Source organism: Sceloporus undulatus, chromosome 6 (assembly GCF_019175285.1).
Source record: "Sceloporus undulatus isolate JIND9_A2432 ecotype Alabama chromosome 6, SceUnd_v1.1, whole genome shotgun sequence".
NCBI classification, from domain to species: Eukaryota; Metazoa; Chordata; class Lepidosauria; order Squamata; family Phrynosomatidae; genus Sceloporus; species Sceloporus undulatus.
The window spans coordinates 146,848,854-146,866,109 of record NC_056527.1 but is presented as its reverse complement, the minus strand read 5'-3'; the positions used below and the strand labels follow the sequence as shown (position 1 = coordinate 146,866,109).

Sequence of the window (17,256 nt, the reverse complement as noted above, 5' to 3'; positions counted from 1 at the left end):
GCCTCCGCGCACTGCTCTCCATGTGCTTGGCCTCACAGGCCATGGATACAACTTGCTGTCCTGCCTCATGGCTTTGGTGTAGCCTGGGGTGCCGGGTGCCCCATTAGGAAACAAGAGACAGTGCTGCACATGGCCTATGCGCTCTATTCAGCTCCATGGGTCTGGCTTAAAATTGGCTCCTCACCTTTCCGAGGGACACACCTGGAGCGAAGGGGGCGCAGAGGAACACCCGAGAGCTTTAGGCACAACATACTTTCTAGTGAGTAGCCTCCTTGGGTCCAGTGAGGAAAGAGGTCTAGGATGGCAGATTTCGTAGAAGCCCAAGCAGCCCTTGGCATGTGATGGGTGTGTGCCAGCATGAAATGGATCACAGCCAGCCATGGATAATGCTCCTCGCAGGGCTGTTGTAAGGGGTATGCACCTCTGAGAAGACATTTGCTTCCTTAGTGAACTAGAGTTAAGATTGCCTTTCAAAAACGTTCGGTTCACCTGCTTTTTAGCGAACAAAATCTTACAAGTACAGCGGGTCCTTGGAATACCTGGGCACCAAAATTCGTGGACACTCAAGTCCCACTATATAAACTGGTATAGTAAAATGGTGTCCATTAGATCAAATGGTAACATCAAGGTTTGCTTTTTGGAATTCATTTATCAATATTTTTATTTTAAAAATATTTTCAATCCATGGATGGTTGAATCCATGGATGCAGAACTCATGGATATGGATATGGAGGGCCGACTGTGCTGTAAGATAGTAACAGTACTCTATTAACCTTAAAGTTTTAATTGGATTTGGTGTTAAATTATAAACCTCATTTTGGCAGAGAGGTGAGATATAAACTAGACAAAGAAATACATTTTAAAAATCACAGTATTGTAAGTGAACTCTCCTGCTCAGCGGTGTTAGGAGGCAAGGCAGGATTTGCCCCTTCTCTCAGGCAGGTCCCACCCAGGGTCCCCCAGTGAAGATGCAGCCCTCCATTGACACCCAGCAACTCCAAGCGGAGCTCCTGATCCATTGGGGCCCTTCTCCTGCCGATCGATTATATCATAGTCTCCTTGATTAGCCATTAAGCTTGCTCTCCTAGTTGTTGCCTGAGAAGGGAGCAGCTCCTGAAGAGATGGAGGGCAGGAGCAAGTCTGAGCTTGTCCTTCCTCATGGAGGGCAGGGCAGGGCTGGCTAGGATGGGGCACCATTGACACTCGCTTTGTCCTTGTAGCTCTGTGTTTAACTTAGGTCAGCGATAAGCTGTGGATGAAAACATCAGCCACTGTTGGCGACAAGTGCACCCCCTACATTTGTGGACCTCTGGATGGGACTCTCTGGGTTCTGGTTTTTCCCCTAACTTTTATTCAGAATTCACAAGGAGGCAAATGTAGTAAAAGGTCCCTAGACATTCTTGTGGTAAATGGAAATAACTCAGCAGAGGTGAATTGAAAAACCCGGGAAGTGGATGTCATTGCTGTTGGTTGTTGCTGTGGCTGGCCTGCAAGGGCCCCACATTGTGGTGTGGTGTGTATCAGTACAAGCAGTGTGAGAAGAGGTGATTTTGGCCCAGACCTCGGTGGCAGAGTCTTCAGGGACAGTTGTACAGGTCCAGGGCTAGAGAGGTAAAGAATGCACATGAATATTCTTGTCCTCAATGAGAAAAGCTCTGTTGAAACATTCAGACACCACACGGGGAAATGGCCAGCTGCTGCAAAATGTAATCACATTTGGGGACAAACATTCTGGGCAGAAAACAGTGCAAAAAAAGTCTTGTGCAAAATATATTGTTTTCTGTGCAAAACATTTCCTTTTTATGCAAAAACCATGGGCGGGTTACACACCGCCATTTAGTACGTAATGAATACATACTAGGGTTAGGAAGGGGCGGTGCTTCCGCACCCCCCTAACCCTAGTACCTATTCTGTATGTACAATATGGCGGCGGCCGTTCCACACGGCCGCCGCCATATTTACGTATCGGACGCTGTGCGTCCGCACGTGTCGCGGTGTCTATGACGTTGCGAGTCCGCCCCTGGCACCTCACAACGTCATAGAGGCGCCGCTTAAAGAAGCTCCATTTTGGAGCTTCTTTTTCGGTCCGTGCGGGAGCCGCGCGGTGTGGCTGCTGCGGCTCCCGCACGGAGCAAACGGCGGCGGCGGTCTGTAACCCGCCATGTTTTTTGAAACAAATTGTTCTTAGAAAAGTTCCAGGATGTGAAAATTTACTTAAAGTATAGCACATATCTCATCTCCTCCAGCAGGGAGGAAGCTTCTGAAATTACTTATTTGTCCATGTGAAAACAAAATAAGCCAAGCTTTACATCCCAGGCACCACACTGCTCTCCCTCCCCATAAAATGAAGAGTGAGTGAAAGAAAGAAGGAAAGAAAGAAAGAAAGAACAAAAGAAAGGAAGGAAGGAAAGGAACAAAAAAATAGAAAAGCTTCTTTAAGGGTACAGTCAAAGACATATGTGTAAATATAAACTAGCCATCCTTCTAGAGGAAAGCTCTGCAAAGACTTAACACATAAGAAGTGTGTGGAGCACTGTTACTCCTTGTTTTAAGACTATTCTTATTCATGTGGTACTTGAATATTAATTGCTGCTCTTTTTTGTGCATCTTAGCCACTCTGGGAACACTTTTTAGGGTTAGAGAAGAAGAATTTAGGCCAGGATGCACTAATCCCAACTAGAGTAGACGCACTGGAAACCTAGTGTGTTTTAGTGGTTGTCATGTCCATAGCCCTGTGGGGCTCCACTCTGAAGATCACTGGCTGCAGTCCTGTATACACCGTGGTCGACCTCTGGCCCTTTAGAGCCCTTTCAGACTACACAGTTATGGCACTATAGTGCCACCTTAACCGCCATGGCTGCATCCTGTGGAATCCTGGGGTTGGTAGTTGTTGAGGAGGTGCCTGAGCTGACTTCTATATACTCATCCCTAAACTACAAATCCCAGGATTCCATAGGATGCCATAGCTGTTGGTGTGTAATTGTGTAGAGTAGAAGGCCACAGGAGGTGTTGGGCTCATACTTCCCATCAGCATGGCCAGGGCCAGTGGGGGCTGGAGCTGAGTGTTGTCTGGAGGACCACAGTTTCATCACGCCTGTTGTGTCCACTCAGTCCTGCCTCTTTTCCTCATGTTCTACCTAGCTGAATTTTTTAAACAGCATCAGCATTGGGAAGATGGCAAAGAAGGGCTAGAGAAACAGATTTTAAGTGTTGGTTTGCAGCTTTAGCATTTCTGCAGTAAACAATGCAATAAAGCTTGAACTGGGAGAAAATGTATGTCTAATTTAGCAGTTCTCATGTAGACATTTATGCCTGCTTATCGTAGGCAAGGTAAACAGCAGCTGCCCTGAGAATCTCTTACTGAGCATCATCAGCAGCAAAACAGAGAAAAATAGGAAAGTAGAAAAGCTTGCCTCACCAGCTCCCCCATTAAAACAGATTATAAATCTCGCCACCGAAATGGAAATCATAAGAAAGGTGGAGGATGGCGAAAGAAAGAAAGAAAAACAATCCCTGGATGAATGTTGGTCTTTTAAGGGGTCTCTAGAAGGTTCAAAATATTTTTGGTATTTATTCAAGACTTACTTGGTTGTTTCAACTTACATGTGCATTTTCTTAGTTTTAGATAAAACATTGGTTGAAACAAATTGAACATCTGTTGTTTTTTTTATTGGTATAGAAACCCATTCCTAATTTTCCCATGCTATTTCTGCCTCTGGTACCAATGTTTGTTGTTGTAGTTATTGTTGTTAAAGAAATAATGCCTCTAAAGACATCTACTTGGTTCACTGAGCTATTCCTTTCATACATAAACAACAAGTATAATACAAAGAAAGTATTGCAGCCGGATGCCTTTATTGGTTTTCAGTGACAGAGCTGTACAAAAGGAAGGGGACAACCCAGCAGATCAGCTCACAAGGAATACACAGAGGACCCCTCCGAGGGGTCTTATTCATCCACTATTTTTCATAGTGCAATTTTTTTTAAAGATAGAGCACTCCCTCTGATAGTGAACTCTGGCAGCGAGAGCCAACAGCAGTGGAGTAGAATTGGGCTACTCAGGAGCACAATGGAGATGTCGGACGCTCAAGGGTGCTTCTTATTTTACAGGTGTACAGAATGTTTGTAGGATAAATCAGAAAGGTACCAACTGCTTTGAGACATCTGCTCAATTGCCTTCCTTCTCTTTTGGTGGAATAATTGTCTCCTTCCTTTTCTTCCAGCAGGCCAGTTTTAGCACAAAGGTGTACATGTACATTCATTTTGTAACTCGGGCTGAACAGACTGCCCCTTTCAGAACCGGATTGCGGTCGCAGCAACTACATGCCACAACCTCGATCCGGCCTTTTTGCGGCACAGAAAGAAACCACAAAAAGCAGCTCCTTTTTGCGCTGCAGAAAGGGTGCCATAGCCACCAGCTTTTCGGTGCTCCTTTGGTGCTGTGTCATCTGGACACAGCACCAGAGGAGCGCCATGATGCCACCCACTGTGCAATGGGGCACACGGCATCACGCGGGTGTGGGGGTGGAGTTGGGGCATGAGTCATGCGGACGCCACGCCCCTACTCTACCTCGTTGCCGGCCTTTATTGCTGGTCTGTCGAGGCTGTGTATCTCCTCATACAAACCTACCAGAGGTTTGTATGAAATTTCTGTTAGATGACCTGCATCCTTTTGGTAGACTCATTGGATCAGTGGAGGAATGGTGAGTCAATACTTGTGTAAATCCCTCTGATTCAGCGGATCTACTCTACTTCGGACGGACAATTGAGTTGAGGCCATTAGTTGTTTCCTATTGATTTGACTCAACCTGTCCTGGTGGTTGTTCCTATGAGTTCCTGTGAATTTCCTAAGGTGTGTAGCAATATTTTTGGAATAACTATAGCAGTGGGCTTAAATCTAACTTCATTCATGTTGTCTCTTGCTCTGGTCCAAAACATTTTTGTGAGTTTATATGTCTGTTGTATATGAATATAAATGCCTTCTTCACTTTGACATTTCTGGCATTTAGTTGTGTCGGTGATGTGTTAGAGAGACATGATTTTAAAGCAGTTCCCTTAAACTTTAAAATGCGGTTGGTCAAAAATATATATACCATGATATTGATTCCTTTAAATGGTTACATTTCTTGGACATGGCAAGGCTGAACTGATCATCTCCTGTTCAGAGGTGTTCATTATTGGTGAGGCCGAAGCTGAAAGGCAGAACTACCCCCCCATCCATGGGAGGCATCTGGGAGGTAGGCTCAGCCAGGCCAGGTCTGCTCCTTAAACATACTTGCAGACTTAGAGTTACGTTTGCTGTAGCCTTTGGATTTTAGTGGAGGAGCCAGTTTAGCTTAGTGGTTTGAGTGCTGGACTACAACTCCGGAGACTGGGTTCGATTCCCTGCTTGGCCATGAAACCCATTGGGTGACTTTGGGCAAATCACATTCTCCCAGCCACAGGGGAAGGCAATGGTAAACCTCCTCTGAACAAGTCCGGCCAAGAAACCCCCAAGATAAATACACTTTAGGGCAGCAGTTCCTAATCTGTGGGTTGTGACCCCTTTAGGGGTTGAAGAACCCTTTCACAAGGGTCACCTAAGACCATTGGAAAACACTTATTTCTGATGGTCTTAGGTAATAATTGTTTGGTTGAGGGTCACCACAATATGAGGGTTGTGGCATTAGGTGCCTTAGGGTCACCATAAGTCGGAAATGACTTGAAGGCACACAGCAACAAAAACAACAACAGCCAGGCTTGACTCTGTACTAGATTGCAGTCACTGAACACAAAAGGCATTTCCTGCAAACTTCAGCTCAGCTTTCTCCTAAGTAGATGTGCTTAGGATGGTAGCCAGAGGATTGGCACAGAGAGCCCAAACTGCAACCCCAGATAATTCAGTGGACCTTACTTTGAAGTCACAATAAACAAGGGGTTTAGCCATAATAGTTGGGCCTTATTGGCAGCCGATTAAGGACTGACCGCTTGAGTGGGTTGGGACCCGCTCCTAGGGTCAGGATTCTATTCCTGACCGGTTGCAGTGGAAGTGGTCCTGACTGTTGTTGGTTTTTTAATCTCACAAGGTATATGTCAAAGACAAGGTGCATAGGCAAATGTACAAACATAATACACTCATGTATATGCCGTCTTTTCCTGTATGTGTGTGTGTTTTCCTGACTGGGGAAACAGCCAAGACCTGCAAATGATCTGGACACCACACCCCCCCCCCCCCCATTTGTGGATTAAACGTCTAGACAGAAAGGTTGGGTCTGAATGGCAGCGACACCTCGACTGCCTGATTAGTGTCATTTAGGGCCACGTTGCAAAGTGCTCCTGCCGTTGCTGCACATTTGGGATTTAATCTCTCTGATTTCTGTTTTTATTTGAGATTTGTTAAAGCTTTTATGCTAATCGCTTTTGTGTCCAGACAGTTAAAACCTCCCCTGCACAGCCCAGCGGTCTGTGAGCTTTGGCTGCTTTGTGTGGGTTGTGTGGCTGTGGCACATACGGTGCAGTAGGAGGAGAAGGTGCCCTATGGATTGGGGCCGAGCATCTGTCACATTCCTGACCTTTTTGGAGTCAGTCCATGGTTTCATGAAGGGGCTGAAGAGGATGCTGCTTGTCCTAGTAGACAGCCATGTGGGGACTGACAAGGGCTTGGGATTGTGGGGTGCATACTCCCCCGGGAACATTGCATGGACCGACCCCACAGGAGGGAGCCATGAGGCAGCTTCTCAGAGGAGCCCAGAAGGAGGAGGAAGGGGACAAAGAGGGCTCTCACCCTACAGGGATCCCCTCATCCCCCACCCAGTGCCCTTGTGCTGGACTGTAATTTCTATCATCCACAGACAGCATGTGCAGTGGCTGTGCCAGGAATGAGTCGGGTTCATTGTGTAATTTGTATCTCACAGATTATAGCACGGGTGGGCAACTGTTGGGGGGGGGGGGGGGGCGGGCAGGAACCAAGTTTTCTACCACCCACTGTAGGCCGTAATACCCATTTTTCTCTTTTCTCCCCAAAATGGACACCAGAAGTGATGTTTCATTACTTCCTGTCACCCACTTTGGAAGGGAAACAGAAGGCTTTGAATGGTTTGGAGGTTGTGGGTGGCAGAGGGCTTCTTCTTCTTTCTGTTTTTCCCTTAGTATGTTTGTATGCATTGCAGGGCTTTGAGTACAACTCTCAATCACACTGGAAATAATTTAAAAATTTAGAAGTGTTGGGGACTTTGGGGTTCTGGTGGGAGGGACTTTAGGGACTGCAAAACTCACAGGCTTCAGTTTTTCCCACCTTGAAATAGAGTATAGCTAAAACTGATAGCAATGGTAAAGCAACCAGTGGTTTTATTATTATTAATGAATGCATTTTTGGGTTTAATGGAGCTTTGGGGAGTGCCAGAGTGGGGCTTATGGGTGCATGTGGGTCACACCGTTCCCACACCTGAGCTAACCAGTGAGGGAGGTACACTTGGACACATTTTGGGAACCCCAGAATGAAGTTCCCGCTGGGGGTTCCCCAGCAAGAGTTTTGTGAGGCATTTTATTGAACCAAAAGCCTCTCTAGGAGCTGGCCTGGATTTTGTGGTGGTGGACTTGCTGTGGAAGGACTGGAAGTGGCCCTGGCTGTTCTCTTTCCCAAATGCTGTGCCCAGAAGAGGACGCCAAATTGAATTTGAGGGGTCCAGAGAGCTTTCATTTGAGTTCTTGCATTTAAATAAGAGAAACTTAAGGCCCAAACCCAGTTATTAGCCCCAACTGGTGTTGACTCAATGAATCAATGAAACTTGCATTAGTGTTGATGTACCAAGTTCCCATTGATTCTAATATATATATATATATATATATATATATATATATATATATATATCAGTGCTTTTCTGATTTTAAAAACATGAGTGGTTTTCATCTGCCCTGGACTTGATCAGTTTTGAATATCCTATGACTTGGGCACCATGCTTGGTGGTTTTATCCTGGTGGCCGAGGTACTGAGAGATGGGCAAGCTGCCTCCTTCGTGTCTACCAGTCTGTCCAAACATAGGCACTTCCTCTTCTTCGGTTTACTTCTCCCCCAGAAAACCAGAGGCATAGACGATGAATTATTTCTCTAGTTTACTGAAAGAAACAAATCTCAGAAGAGCAAATGCCTGCATGTGTGGACAGCATGAAAAGCTCAGCCACTTCTGCTGTGGGAGGGAGCTGTGGCAACCAGCACCCTGCTCATAACCGATAAGCCAGAGGACCTGCAGGTTTTTGGATTCTTGCTGTGTTATCTGAGCAATTCCAGCGAATGCATCAGAAAGTAAATGTCAGAAAGATTCCTTTGCCTCCTGTTCAAAAGCTTCAGCTTCATGGATTTCAGAAAGCTAAAGGTTTGCACAAAAGTACACCAATGTGCTAGTTTCTCCTCCTCCTTCTCTGAATCTGCTCCTGTTTCTTTGCAAACATTTGCTGGTTGACTTGAGCTGAGACAGAAGATGGAAGAGGAAGAGAAATTCAAGGTGGAGGAGCCTTGCTGCAAGGTGGCTGGGAGGTCTGAAGGTGCAGAGGCCTCATACCCTTCACCCATTGTGTTAGGCAGTGAAAGGGGTGGCTTTCCCTGCCTTGTGTCTGTTGTGGGAAGGCTTGAGGAGGGAGTGGAGGGCTGGTTTGAGAGAGAGGCTGGACAGGCCGGTTACCTTGTCCTCGGGGTCACTTCGGAGGTGGCTGGGTGCCTTGTCCCAGGGTAAACTCCTGCCTGGCATGTGAAGGACGAGTTGCACACCCGCAGCCTGAATCTCTTGAGGAAGACCACCAACCAGTGTGCTTCTCTGCCCTTTACTGTGTGAACACCTGCGCAAGGGTCCAGCTTTAGTCACTGGGCAGTTTGGGAAGCCCAAAGATTGGTGGGATTGCAGGAGTCTGTGCTTTCACCTCTCTGGCTGCCTTTGTTACTTTCTTATTTTAATATTTCTTTCCCATCTTCTACCTAAAAATCTCAGGGTGGTGTACAGTAAAATCAATACAGCCAGCTTAAAACAATATAAATAATAAAAATTGTTTTGAAAGACTAGAAATGTATTAAACAATTTAACAAACCAAAAGGACATGGATTAAAGCCAGTTAACAATAATTTTAAAATAATTCAAAGCCCTATGCACATGTGGATCTGTATAAAACCATTGAGGCTGGAGAGACCAGTGCAAGTGCCAGCCAGGTCTCTGAAGGCAGGTTGTTCATATTTGGGGTGCCACAGCAGAAAAGGCCCTCTGCCACGTCTTCCCATGGGAGTGGTACAAACAAATGGGTGGCCTTCTTTCCATCAGACGGCAGAGATGTTGAAGGCCCAGGGTAGGGGGAGAAGGGGTCTTTTTCCTGAAGTCCTTTTTTCCCCCTTGGAAAAATGGAAAGATGGTGATGGGTTTTTCTTTTAAAATTATGAATGAAATATTTAAGAGAAGGTGTTGTATTTACTTTCCCCATGTTGTTTCTGCAAATGAAATAGCAGGTTGACAGATATAAGATAACTCTGTGTACAGTATCCGACATCACTGTAATTCCTAGTCTTGGTTTCCTTTTCTCATTTCTTTTTATGGGAGTGGAGGAGCCCGTTTTCCAGGGAAGGAGGTGATGGGGACAGGGTTGTGGTAGTGCCAGAGGCTGGAGACGGAGCCTGCGCTGATTGTGCCAGGGGTTTGGAGCTGAGAGCACCTCTGTGGCTCTGCACAGCTGGGCTGCAAAAGCAACATTGCCCATTGGGTTTGCTAGCACAGCTGACCCACCATCACATGGATCCTATTTCTGAGCGGTGAGGTGAGAGATGGGAGTCCTCAGCTGCAGCTAGGTCACGGATAGAGTCCTCCTGGCTGGTGTTGGTAGCCTTTGCCAGGCAAGGGGAGTATGGTGTTGGGTTGCAGCAGCTATATCCAGAGCTGGCCTCCCATTAGGTGCCAGGCAAGCGCCTACTGCTTCTCTTCACCCTCAGCCCCACCCATTCCCAAAAGCACTGCTGTATAGATCTGTATATAAAGCTATACAAATAATTCCCATACAAATGATTAATACTGGCCTTTATTTTTATTTTTCTCTAGCAAAACTGTACAATCGAAAGTGGACTGCATTTTGGTAAGTGGAACGGAAAGGCCAGGGCCTGTAACACTGATCTGGTTTCTGCCAGGGGATTAGAAGTGGATCAAGGCAGCCTCTGTCAGAAAGGGGTTTTCCCCATCTGCAGTATTCTGTCAGGCTCTGCAAAATCTCTCCACCACCTCCCCACCCCACAGGCGCACGTGGGAGGCTTGAAGGATGGAAGCTTTTACTTCCTAAGTGAGATTTAGTGGGCTTGTGTACATGTGTAAAGCAGCCTGAAAAGATGGGCTGAGTTTCTCAGCTTGGTTTGTTGCTGTCTTTCACCTCCATGGGTGAGCTAAGATTTCAGGCAGCGTTATACGTGAAGGAGTGGTCTTTTGAAGATGACACATGTAAACTGTGCTCTTGACTTCAAGATTGGCAGTGGGCAAGTGGTAGTCAATCTGGACCTCTCCCCTGGTCATTGGGTAGCCAGCTCTACTTGCAGGTACAGCAGTTCAGACCAAAGCCTTGAGTGGTCTGGGTGGTTTTTCTGGGGTTCTCCTTCCTTTTGATATCGGAGCAGCCATGAGGGTGAGCCCCAGGGAACTGGCTGCTGCGGCTGTTGTGGGGGGATTAGCATACCAGGTGCCGCTTCTTCCCATTTGCCCCACCGTGCCCCAGAGATGCCCTTTCCCCATCTTCCGGCTTCCTCCCAAGCTATAGAGGCATTTTGTGTTGCCAGCTGACTTGGAACCAAGCTAGGTGATTGCATGGAGATCCTGTTGCTTGAACTTACTTTAAACAGGTGGCTTTTGCCCAGGTGATCTGAAAGATTCTTTCCCCCAATTATGAGCCTGCTGGAGCCTTACAGTCATCAGGGAGTCCCTTCTCCCAGTCCCAGTCCCCTCATAGGCCCATCTGGTGGAGATACAGGATGGGGGGCTTCTTGATGGCTGTTCCCAGCCTATGGACCTCCCTCTGAGGAAGGGTTGATCCTTTCTATTGCCTTTTGCAATAAATAGATGTGCTGGTTTTTTAAAATAGGTAATATATGTGTAAACTTCCCTTCTCGATTGTAAGCCTGAGGGCAGGGAACCGTCTGACTAAAAAATTGATGTACAGCGCTGTGTAAACTTACAGCGCTTTATAAATAAAGGTTAATAATAATAATAATAATAATAAACTTACAGCGCTTTATAAATAAAGGTTAATAATAATAATAATATGCTTTATGTGTTTTTAATATTTTTATATTAATATTTCAGTTGGAGTTTCGGTTGTTTAACATTTTTAAATTTTTTGGACCACATACTGGTTTAGCTGGTTTTCAGTTGTATTACAGTGCGTCCTCGCCTTACGCGGGGGATCCGTTTCCGGATCACGCCGCGTAAGACGAATTCCGCCTATGCTCGAGCCCCATTGGAAACAATGGGGCTCGTGTGTGGCGGTGCGGGCGCATGCGCCCATTCAATTGAATGGGACGCTCCGCCCCGCGTGCGCCCCGCGGCTTGAGCGCGTGTGCTCAAGGCCGCGTAAGGCGCGGGCGCACTGTATAAGCTGCTTTGGGCTGCATAAGGGGAGAAAAGCGGATATACATTAAATAAGTAATTGGTCTGCCTTGCTGTCACTGGAAAATTTATTTATTTCATTTTTTTATTTCAAGGATTTAAACCCCACCTTTCCTTCACAATGGGATTCCAGGCGGGCGAAGAGAGCGATTCTGTGGGAGGGAGCTGGCACAGAGGGAGCTAGCAGGGGGATATGTGCTTGTGCCATGTGGGGAGAGGAAGGGGCAGCAGGCCCAGAGGCAGTGCATTTGTATGTTGGGGAGGTTAGAAGAAGATAGCCTCTTGCCCTCAGTTATTTCTTTGTGTAGATGTCTTAAAGCATGCAGGTAACCAGAAATATAAAGACAACTATTAGCTGTGACCATCATGTTTCACTGTGTTTATGTTCTACCCCCTCCCCCTTTTTAATACCTCTGTGTTTAGCAAGAAGTTGAGAAGTTTACAGATTTACAGAAACTCTACCTCTACCTTCAACTGCCTTCTGGTCCCAGCAATGGAGAAAAAAGGTACGTGTGCCAAAAGGCACCAGTGTGGCAGGTGCAGGGAGGATGGCTGGACTCTGGTCCCTCTGCCCCCCCCCCCCCCGATGTAAAACTTGATGGATTAGTCAGTGGTGCCCCATTTAATCAGGAGAGGTGTAAGGTAGAGCTACAAATCTTTGTGTGTGGGATTGTTTGTTTAATGTGAAGTCGAAGGCTTTCACAGCTGGAATCCATAGTTTCTTCTTCGTGGTCTCTGCGAATCATACAAATGGGTTTCACTGCGCCTGCGCAGTGCTGTTCGGAAACTTCTGGAATCACTGGGAAAAGTTTACTTTGCAACATATAGAAACTTTTTGGCAGTAACTCCGCCCACCCGTTATAAGGCCCCTGCCATCCCGCTCTTTTCCCCAATTCCTTTTTTCCGCCGCGCTAGCTGCTTCAGGGAATTTTGCTCGCTTTAGCTTGCATTTGGAATCACTTTCGCTTTTAGACCTCGGACCGTCTCTTGACCATTCTTTGTCTCCCGCCCCTGGTAACTTCGAACTCTCGGACTGTTGACCTCGTTTCTGGACTTTCCCTTTCATCTTGTCGACTTCGGAAAATGCCTGCTCCATTTAAGAAGTGTGATGTCTGCGGGGGCAAGTTGCCCGTCCAGGACCCACACTCCTCCTGCCTCCTCTGCTTGGGCAAGGAACATGACACGAAGGCTTGCCCGCTCTGCAAGTCCCTTTCATCCCAGGCTCGCAAGAACCGTGAGTCCTGGCTGACCTCGGCCATTGCTCTGAGCAAGGTTCAGGAGGGAGGCCCCCGTCCATCATCGGCTCCTTCGGCTCCGCCGCCTGCCTCATCTTCCCAGGCGAGTGTCTCCAGCGTGTTGTCTGCCCCGCCGATGGCAGGTTCGTCCACCACCACCGATGTGGCCCGTGGTTCACAAAAACCCAGTGCCACCGACAAGCCCTCCAAGCACCCCCACAAGCAATCGGGGTCTGAGGGTACCGAGCCCAAGGCAAAACCCGGGAGAAAGCCATCCCCGGAGGGCTCGCGCGCGAAGGATCGCGCGGAGGCCTCGTCGGTCCCGACTCCATCCTCCAAGGCCTCGTTGAAGCCATCTCGACACGCCTCCGAGCTGCCTGAGAAGGCTGCACCGGTGGAGAAGGCTAAGACATCTAAGCCTCAATCCACAGGAGCTGTCGTCCTGCTGGACCTGCCGGACAACCCGTTCTTCCCTCCCGAGGACCGGGTCGAGACACCACGGTCGTCCAAAAAGAGGCACCACAAGGACGCAACGGAGGGCTCCGCACCAAAGAGGTCTAAGTCTTCCAAGGACCACACCAGGTCGGAGGTTTCCTCCAAGGGAAAGGAGCGCGCCTCCCACAAGCAGCGCTCTCCGACAAAGAAGGCTCCAATACCAACCTCTTCGCGCCCTGATGCCTTGTCCACCTTGCATGCGGCCACCCTCCTGGACACACCGCTACCGTCAACGGTCGACTTTGCCCGCGCCAATGCGGAGGCAGCTGACCTCCCTCGGAGATTGTCACCCTCACCTTCCATCCACTCGGAGGTCGACGAACCGACGGAGAGGGACACTGACATGTTTTTTGAACCCGATTCCGGGAGATACTACATGTCAGTGCCGAGGGAGACTGCCTTCAGGGAGTTCACCCGGCTCAACCTACGCCCGGTCGCTCCCCAAGATGACGAGCCTGCCCCTTCCCATGCGACGGCCTCAGCCTCTGCACCGCGCCGCTCCCTGTCAGAGCTACCACCCTTGCAGATCCCGGCGCGCTCGGCGACTCGAGTCAGGGTCCCGGACATCCCGCTCAACTCTGACACCGACTCTGAAGGGGAGCCCTTGCTGCCGTCGGGAGAGCCCTCCGACGACGACGACACCTCCATCCAGGCGTCTCCACAGCAGATGCACCACCCGGAGCCTTCCTCTCCCACGGATGATGTGCGCTCTTTTAACGAGCACATCATTAAGATGGCAAGCGCCCTTGACATTGAGCTCTCCTACCCCGAGGAGGAGGCTCGGGACCTTGTGGAACGTTGGGTGCATGGCCGGGTGCCTACGCCTCCCTCCATCCCGTTGTTGCCCTCCATTGAGTCCATTGTCCGGAGGTCGTGGGATGCGCCAGCTTCCCTTGTCGGATCCTCGAGGAAGATCGAGTCCCTCTACCGGATCTCCCCGTCGAGTTGCTCTTGGTTAGCCGATCACCCCAAGCAGAACTCGGCGATTGTAGAAGGGGCTCAGCAAGGCTTCGTCCCCAAGCAGGCAACTTCCCCAGTCGACTGGGAAGCTAAGAAGGTTGATGGTCTGGCCAAGAAGGCCTACTCGGCGGCGGCCCTCGCAGTCAAGGCCATCAACTATAACGCCTGCATGGGGGCGTACATCCAGACTCTCATGGAGGGGATCTCGCCACTCGTCCCGGACGTCCCAGACGAAACCCAGCGACGCCCGGTAGAGATCCGTGATGAGGCCCATTCGATCGGCAGCTGGCTCATCACCGCCTCCAGAAACGTGGCTGACTGTGCGGGACGGGCGATGTCGGCTTCGTTGGCTCTGCGCCGGCATGCGTGGCTGAGGGGTTCGGACCTCAATGCCAACGTCAAGTCAGCCATAGAGGACATGCCCCTGGATGGTAGCGGCCTCTTCCACGCCGAGACCGACGAGCGCCTGAACCGCAAGTTCAGAATGAAGGCGGCGGCGAAGAAGCACGGGATGTCATCGGCTCCCATCTCGCCCTTCAGAAAGAGGCTGTGCCCCTGGCAGCCGCAAGGTCAGTCACAGGGGACCTTCCAACAAGACCGGCAACCTCAGCAGCAGGGCTCCCAGAGACGCCGGTACCCCTCTCAGTCCTCCTCCTCCTCTGGCCGTCACAACTTTCCTTCCCGGTACCGAAAGTCCCGCCGGCAGGATACCGACCAGGGGAAGAAGAGAGCCTGAAGGGTTGCAGCGCGCTTCGTCTCTCCTTCCCTTTTCTTTTTGGACATTTTGAGGCCCTTTGTTAACACCTGGGCCTCTATAACATCGGACTCGTGGGTCCTCAACATCGTCCGTAGGGGTTATGCCCTCGAGTTCCAAGAGCTCCCCCCAACCGGAGCCTTCATGTCCACTCACCCCTCGGACACCCTTCTCGACGAAGTGCGCACTTTGCTGGACAAGGGGGCAATCTCCCCTTTACCACCTGAGCAGTGCTCCAGGGCCTTTTTCTCCGGGTACTTCACGGTACCGAAGGCGGATGGGGGCATCAGACCAATTTTGGATCTGAGGGGACTGAACCTTTTCCTTGAATACTGTCGGTTCCGGATGGTAACCTTGGCCTCTATTCTACCGCTTCTCCACCAGGGCCTGTGGTTCGCGATGGTCGACTTGAAGGATCCCTACTTCCACATCGGAATTCGGGAGTCCCACCGGAGATTCCTCGCCTTCGCCGTCAGCTCCACCGCGTACCACTACGACGTGCTCCCCTTTGGTCTTGCCACGGCTCCGAGGGTCTTCACGAAGTGTATGGCTCCGGTGGTGGCATACCTTCATCAGAGGGGCTACAGAGTCTTCCCGTACCTGGATGACTGGTTGTTTGCCGCCGATTCACAGCACGAGCTCCGAGAGACGGTCTCATTCGCCTGGCACCTTTTGGACTCCCTCGGACTGGTCATCAACGAAGAGAAGTCCCACTTCACTCTGACCAGACAGGCCAAGTTCATTGGAGCCATCCTCGACTCTGAAAGATGCTCCGCCTTTCTCCCTCCGGACCGTTTCCAGGCGTTAGTGGCATCGCTGAGGCCTTGCATCTCTCACAGAAGAGTGAGGGCCAGAGACGTCCAAGTGGCGCTGGGCCACATGGCGTCGACGACGTTCGTGACGCCGTGGGCAAGGCTTCGCCTCCGACCACTGCAGTCCTGGTTCCTCTCAGTCTTCTCTCCGATGGAGGACCCTCCGTCCAAGTGGCTCACGGTACCGAGACCGGTGTCCACTTTACTGAGATGGTGGCTGGACGGCCTCAATGTCTGCATCGGGATGCCCTTCCATCAACCTCAGCCTCAATTGACTTTGACAGCCGATGCTTCCCTGGAGGGTTGGGGCGCCCACCTGCTTGACCTGGTCATCAAGGACAAGTGGTCGTCCCAGGACAAACGTCTCCACATCAATGCTTTGGAGATGCTCGCTGTCGAAAAGGCTCTGAGGGCATTCGAGTTCGCTGTCGCAGGCAAGGTGGTCCTCCTGAGGATGGACAACACTACCGTGATGTATTACATCAACAAGCAAGGAGGCACCAGATCCAAGACTCTGCTCGAGATCACTCTTCGCATCTGGGACTGGTGCATCCGGAGAAAGGTGCTCCTCCAGGCGATTCACCTTCCAGGAGAGGACAACGAGTTGGCAGACCGCTTAAGCAGATCCCCTTCGGTGTGCCACGAATGGAGGCTCCATCCGGAGACGGTCAGCGACCTGTTCGAGCGGTGGGGAACCCCCCGGATCGACCTCTTCGCGACCGATTGGAACAGCCACTGTCTCCAGTTCTGCTCCAGGAGGCAAATGGACGGATCTCTCGGAGACACGTTCGCCTTCCTTTGGACGGGAGAGCTGCTTTACACCTTTCCTCCCTTCCCTCTCATCATCAGGGTGGTGTCCAAGATGACGACGGACCGTTCGGATGCGATCCTGATCTCCCCGTGGTGGCCGAGACAGCCCTAGTTCGCATCCTTTCTCCACCTCTCCAAGAGATGCTTCCTCCGCCTCGACTTCCGTCCCGACCTGTTGTCGATCCAGGACGGCCGGATTCTGCACCCGGACATCGAAAGCCTGCCGCTGGTGGCCTGGAGGATACAGCCCTAGCCTCACTGCCGGAGGCGGTGAGGACGGTGATCCTGGCTGCGAGGAAACCTTCCACCCAGCGATCCTATGCCCTGAAATGGAGGAGGTTTAGCCTCTTCCTTGATCGAAAGGGCTTGTCTCCTGCTCAGGTGTCCACTCCAGTGGTGCTGGAGTTTTTGATGGCACTTTTGGATGAGGGGCTGTGCCACAAGTGCTATCTATCTGCCATTTGTGCCAAGTACCAATTTGGGGGGAGGGCTTCCTTTTTCAGGGATCCCTTGGTGAAAGGGTTCCTTAAGGGATGTGCCAACTTGCATCCTCCTGTGTTGGTACCGGCGCCGGCTTGGAGCTTGGAGGCGGT

General features: G+C 50.1%; 1 protein-coding gene across 1 annotated transcript in view; it reads left to right on the top strand.

Annotated features, from left to right (window-relative positions):
- The window catches only part of RFX7 (regulatory factor X7), a 33,576-nt gene that overhangs the window by 1,640 nt on the left and 14,680 nt on the right, over positions 1 to 17,256 (top strand). Inside the window, exons 2-3 of the mRNA XM_042472259.1 lie at positions 10,050 to 10,083; positions 12,021 to 12,103. Coding sequence (XP_042328193.1) covers positions 10,050 to 10,083; positions 12,021 to 12,103 — 117 coding nt within the window. The remainder of the gene's footprint in view (positions 1 to 10,049; positions 10,084 to 12,020; positions 12,104 to 17,256) is intronic.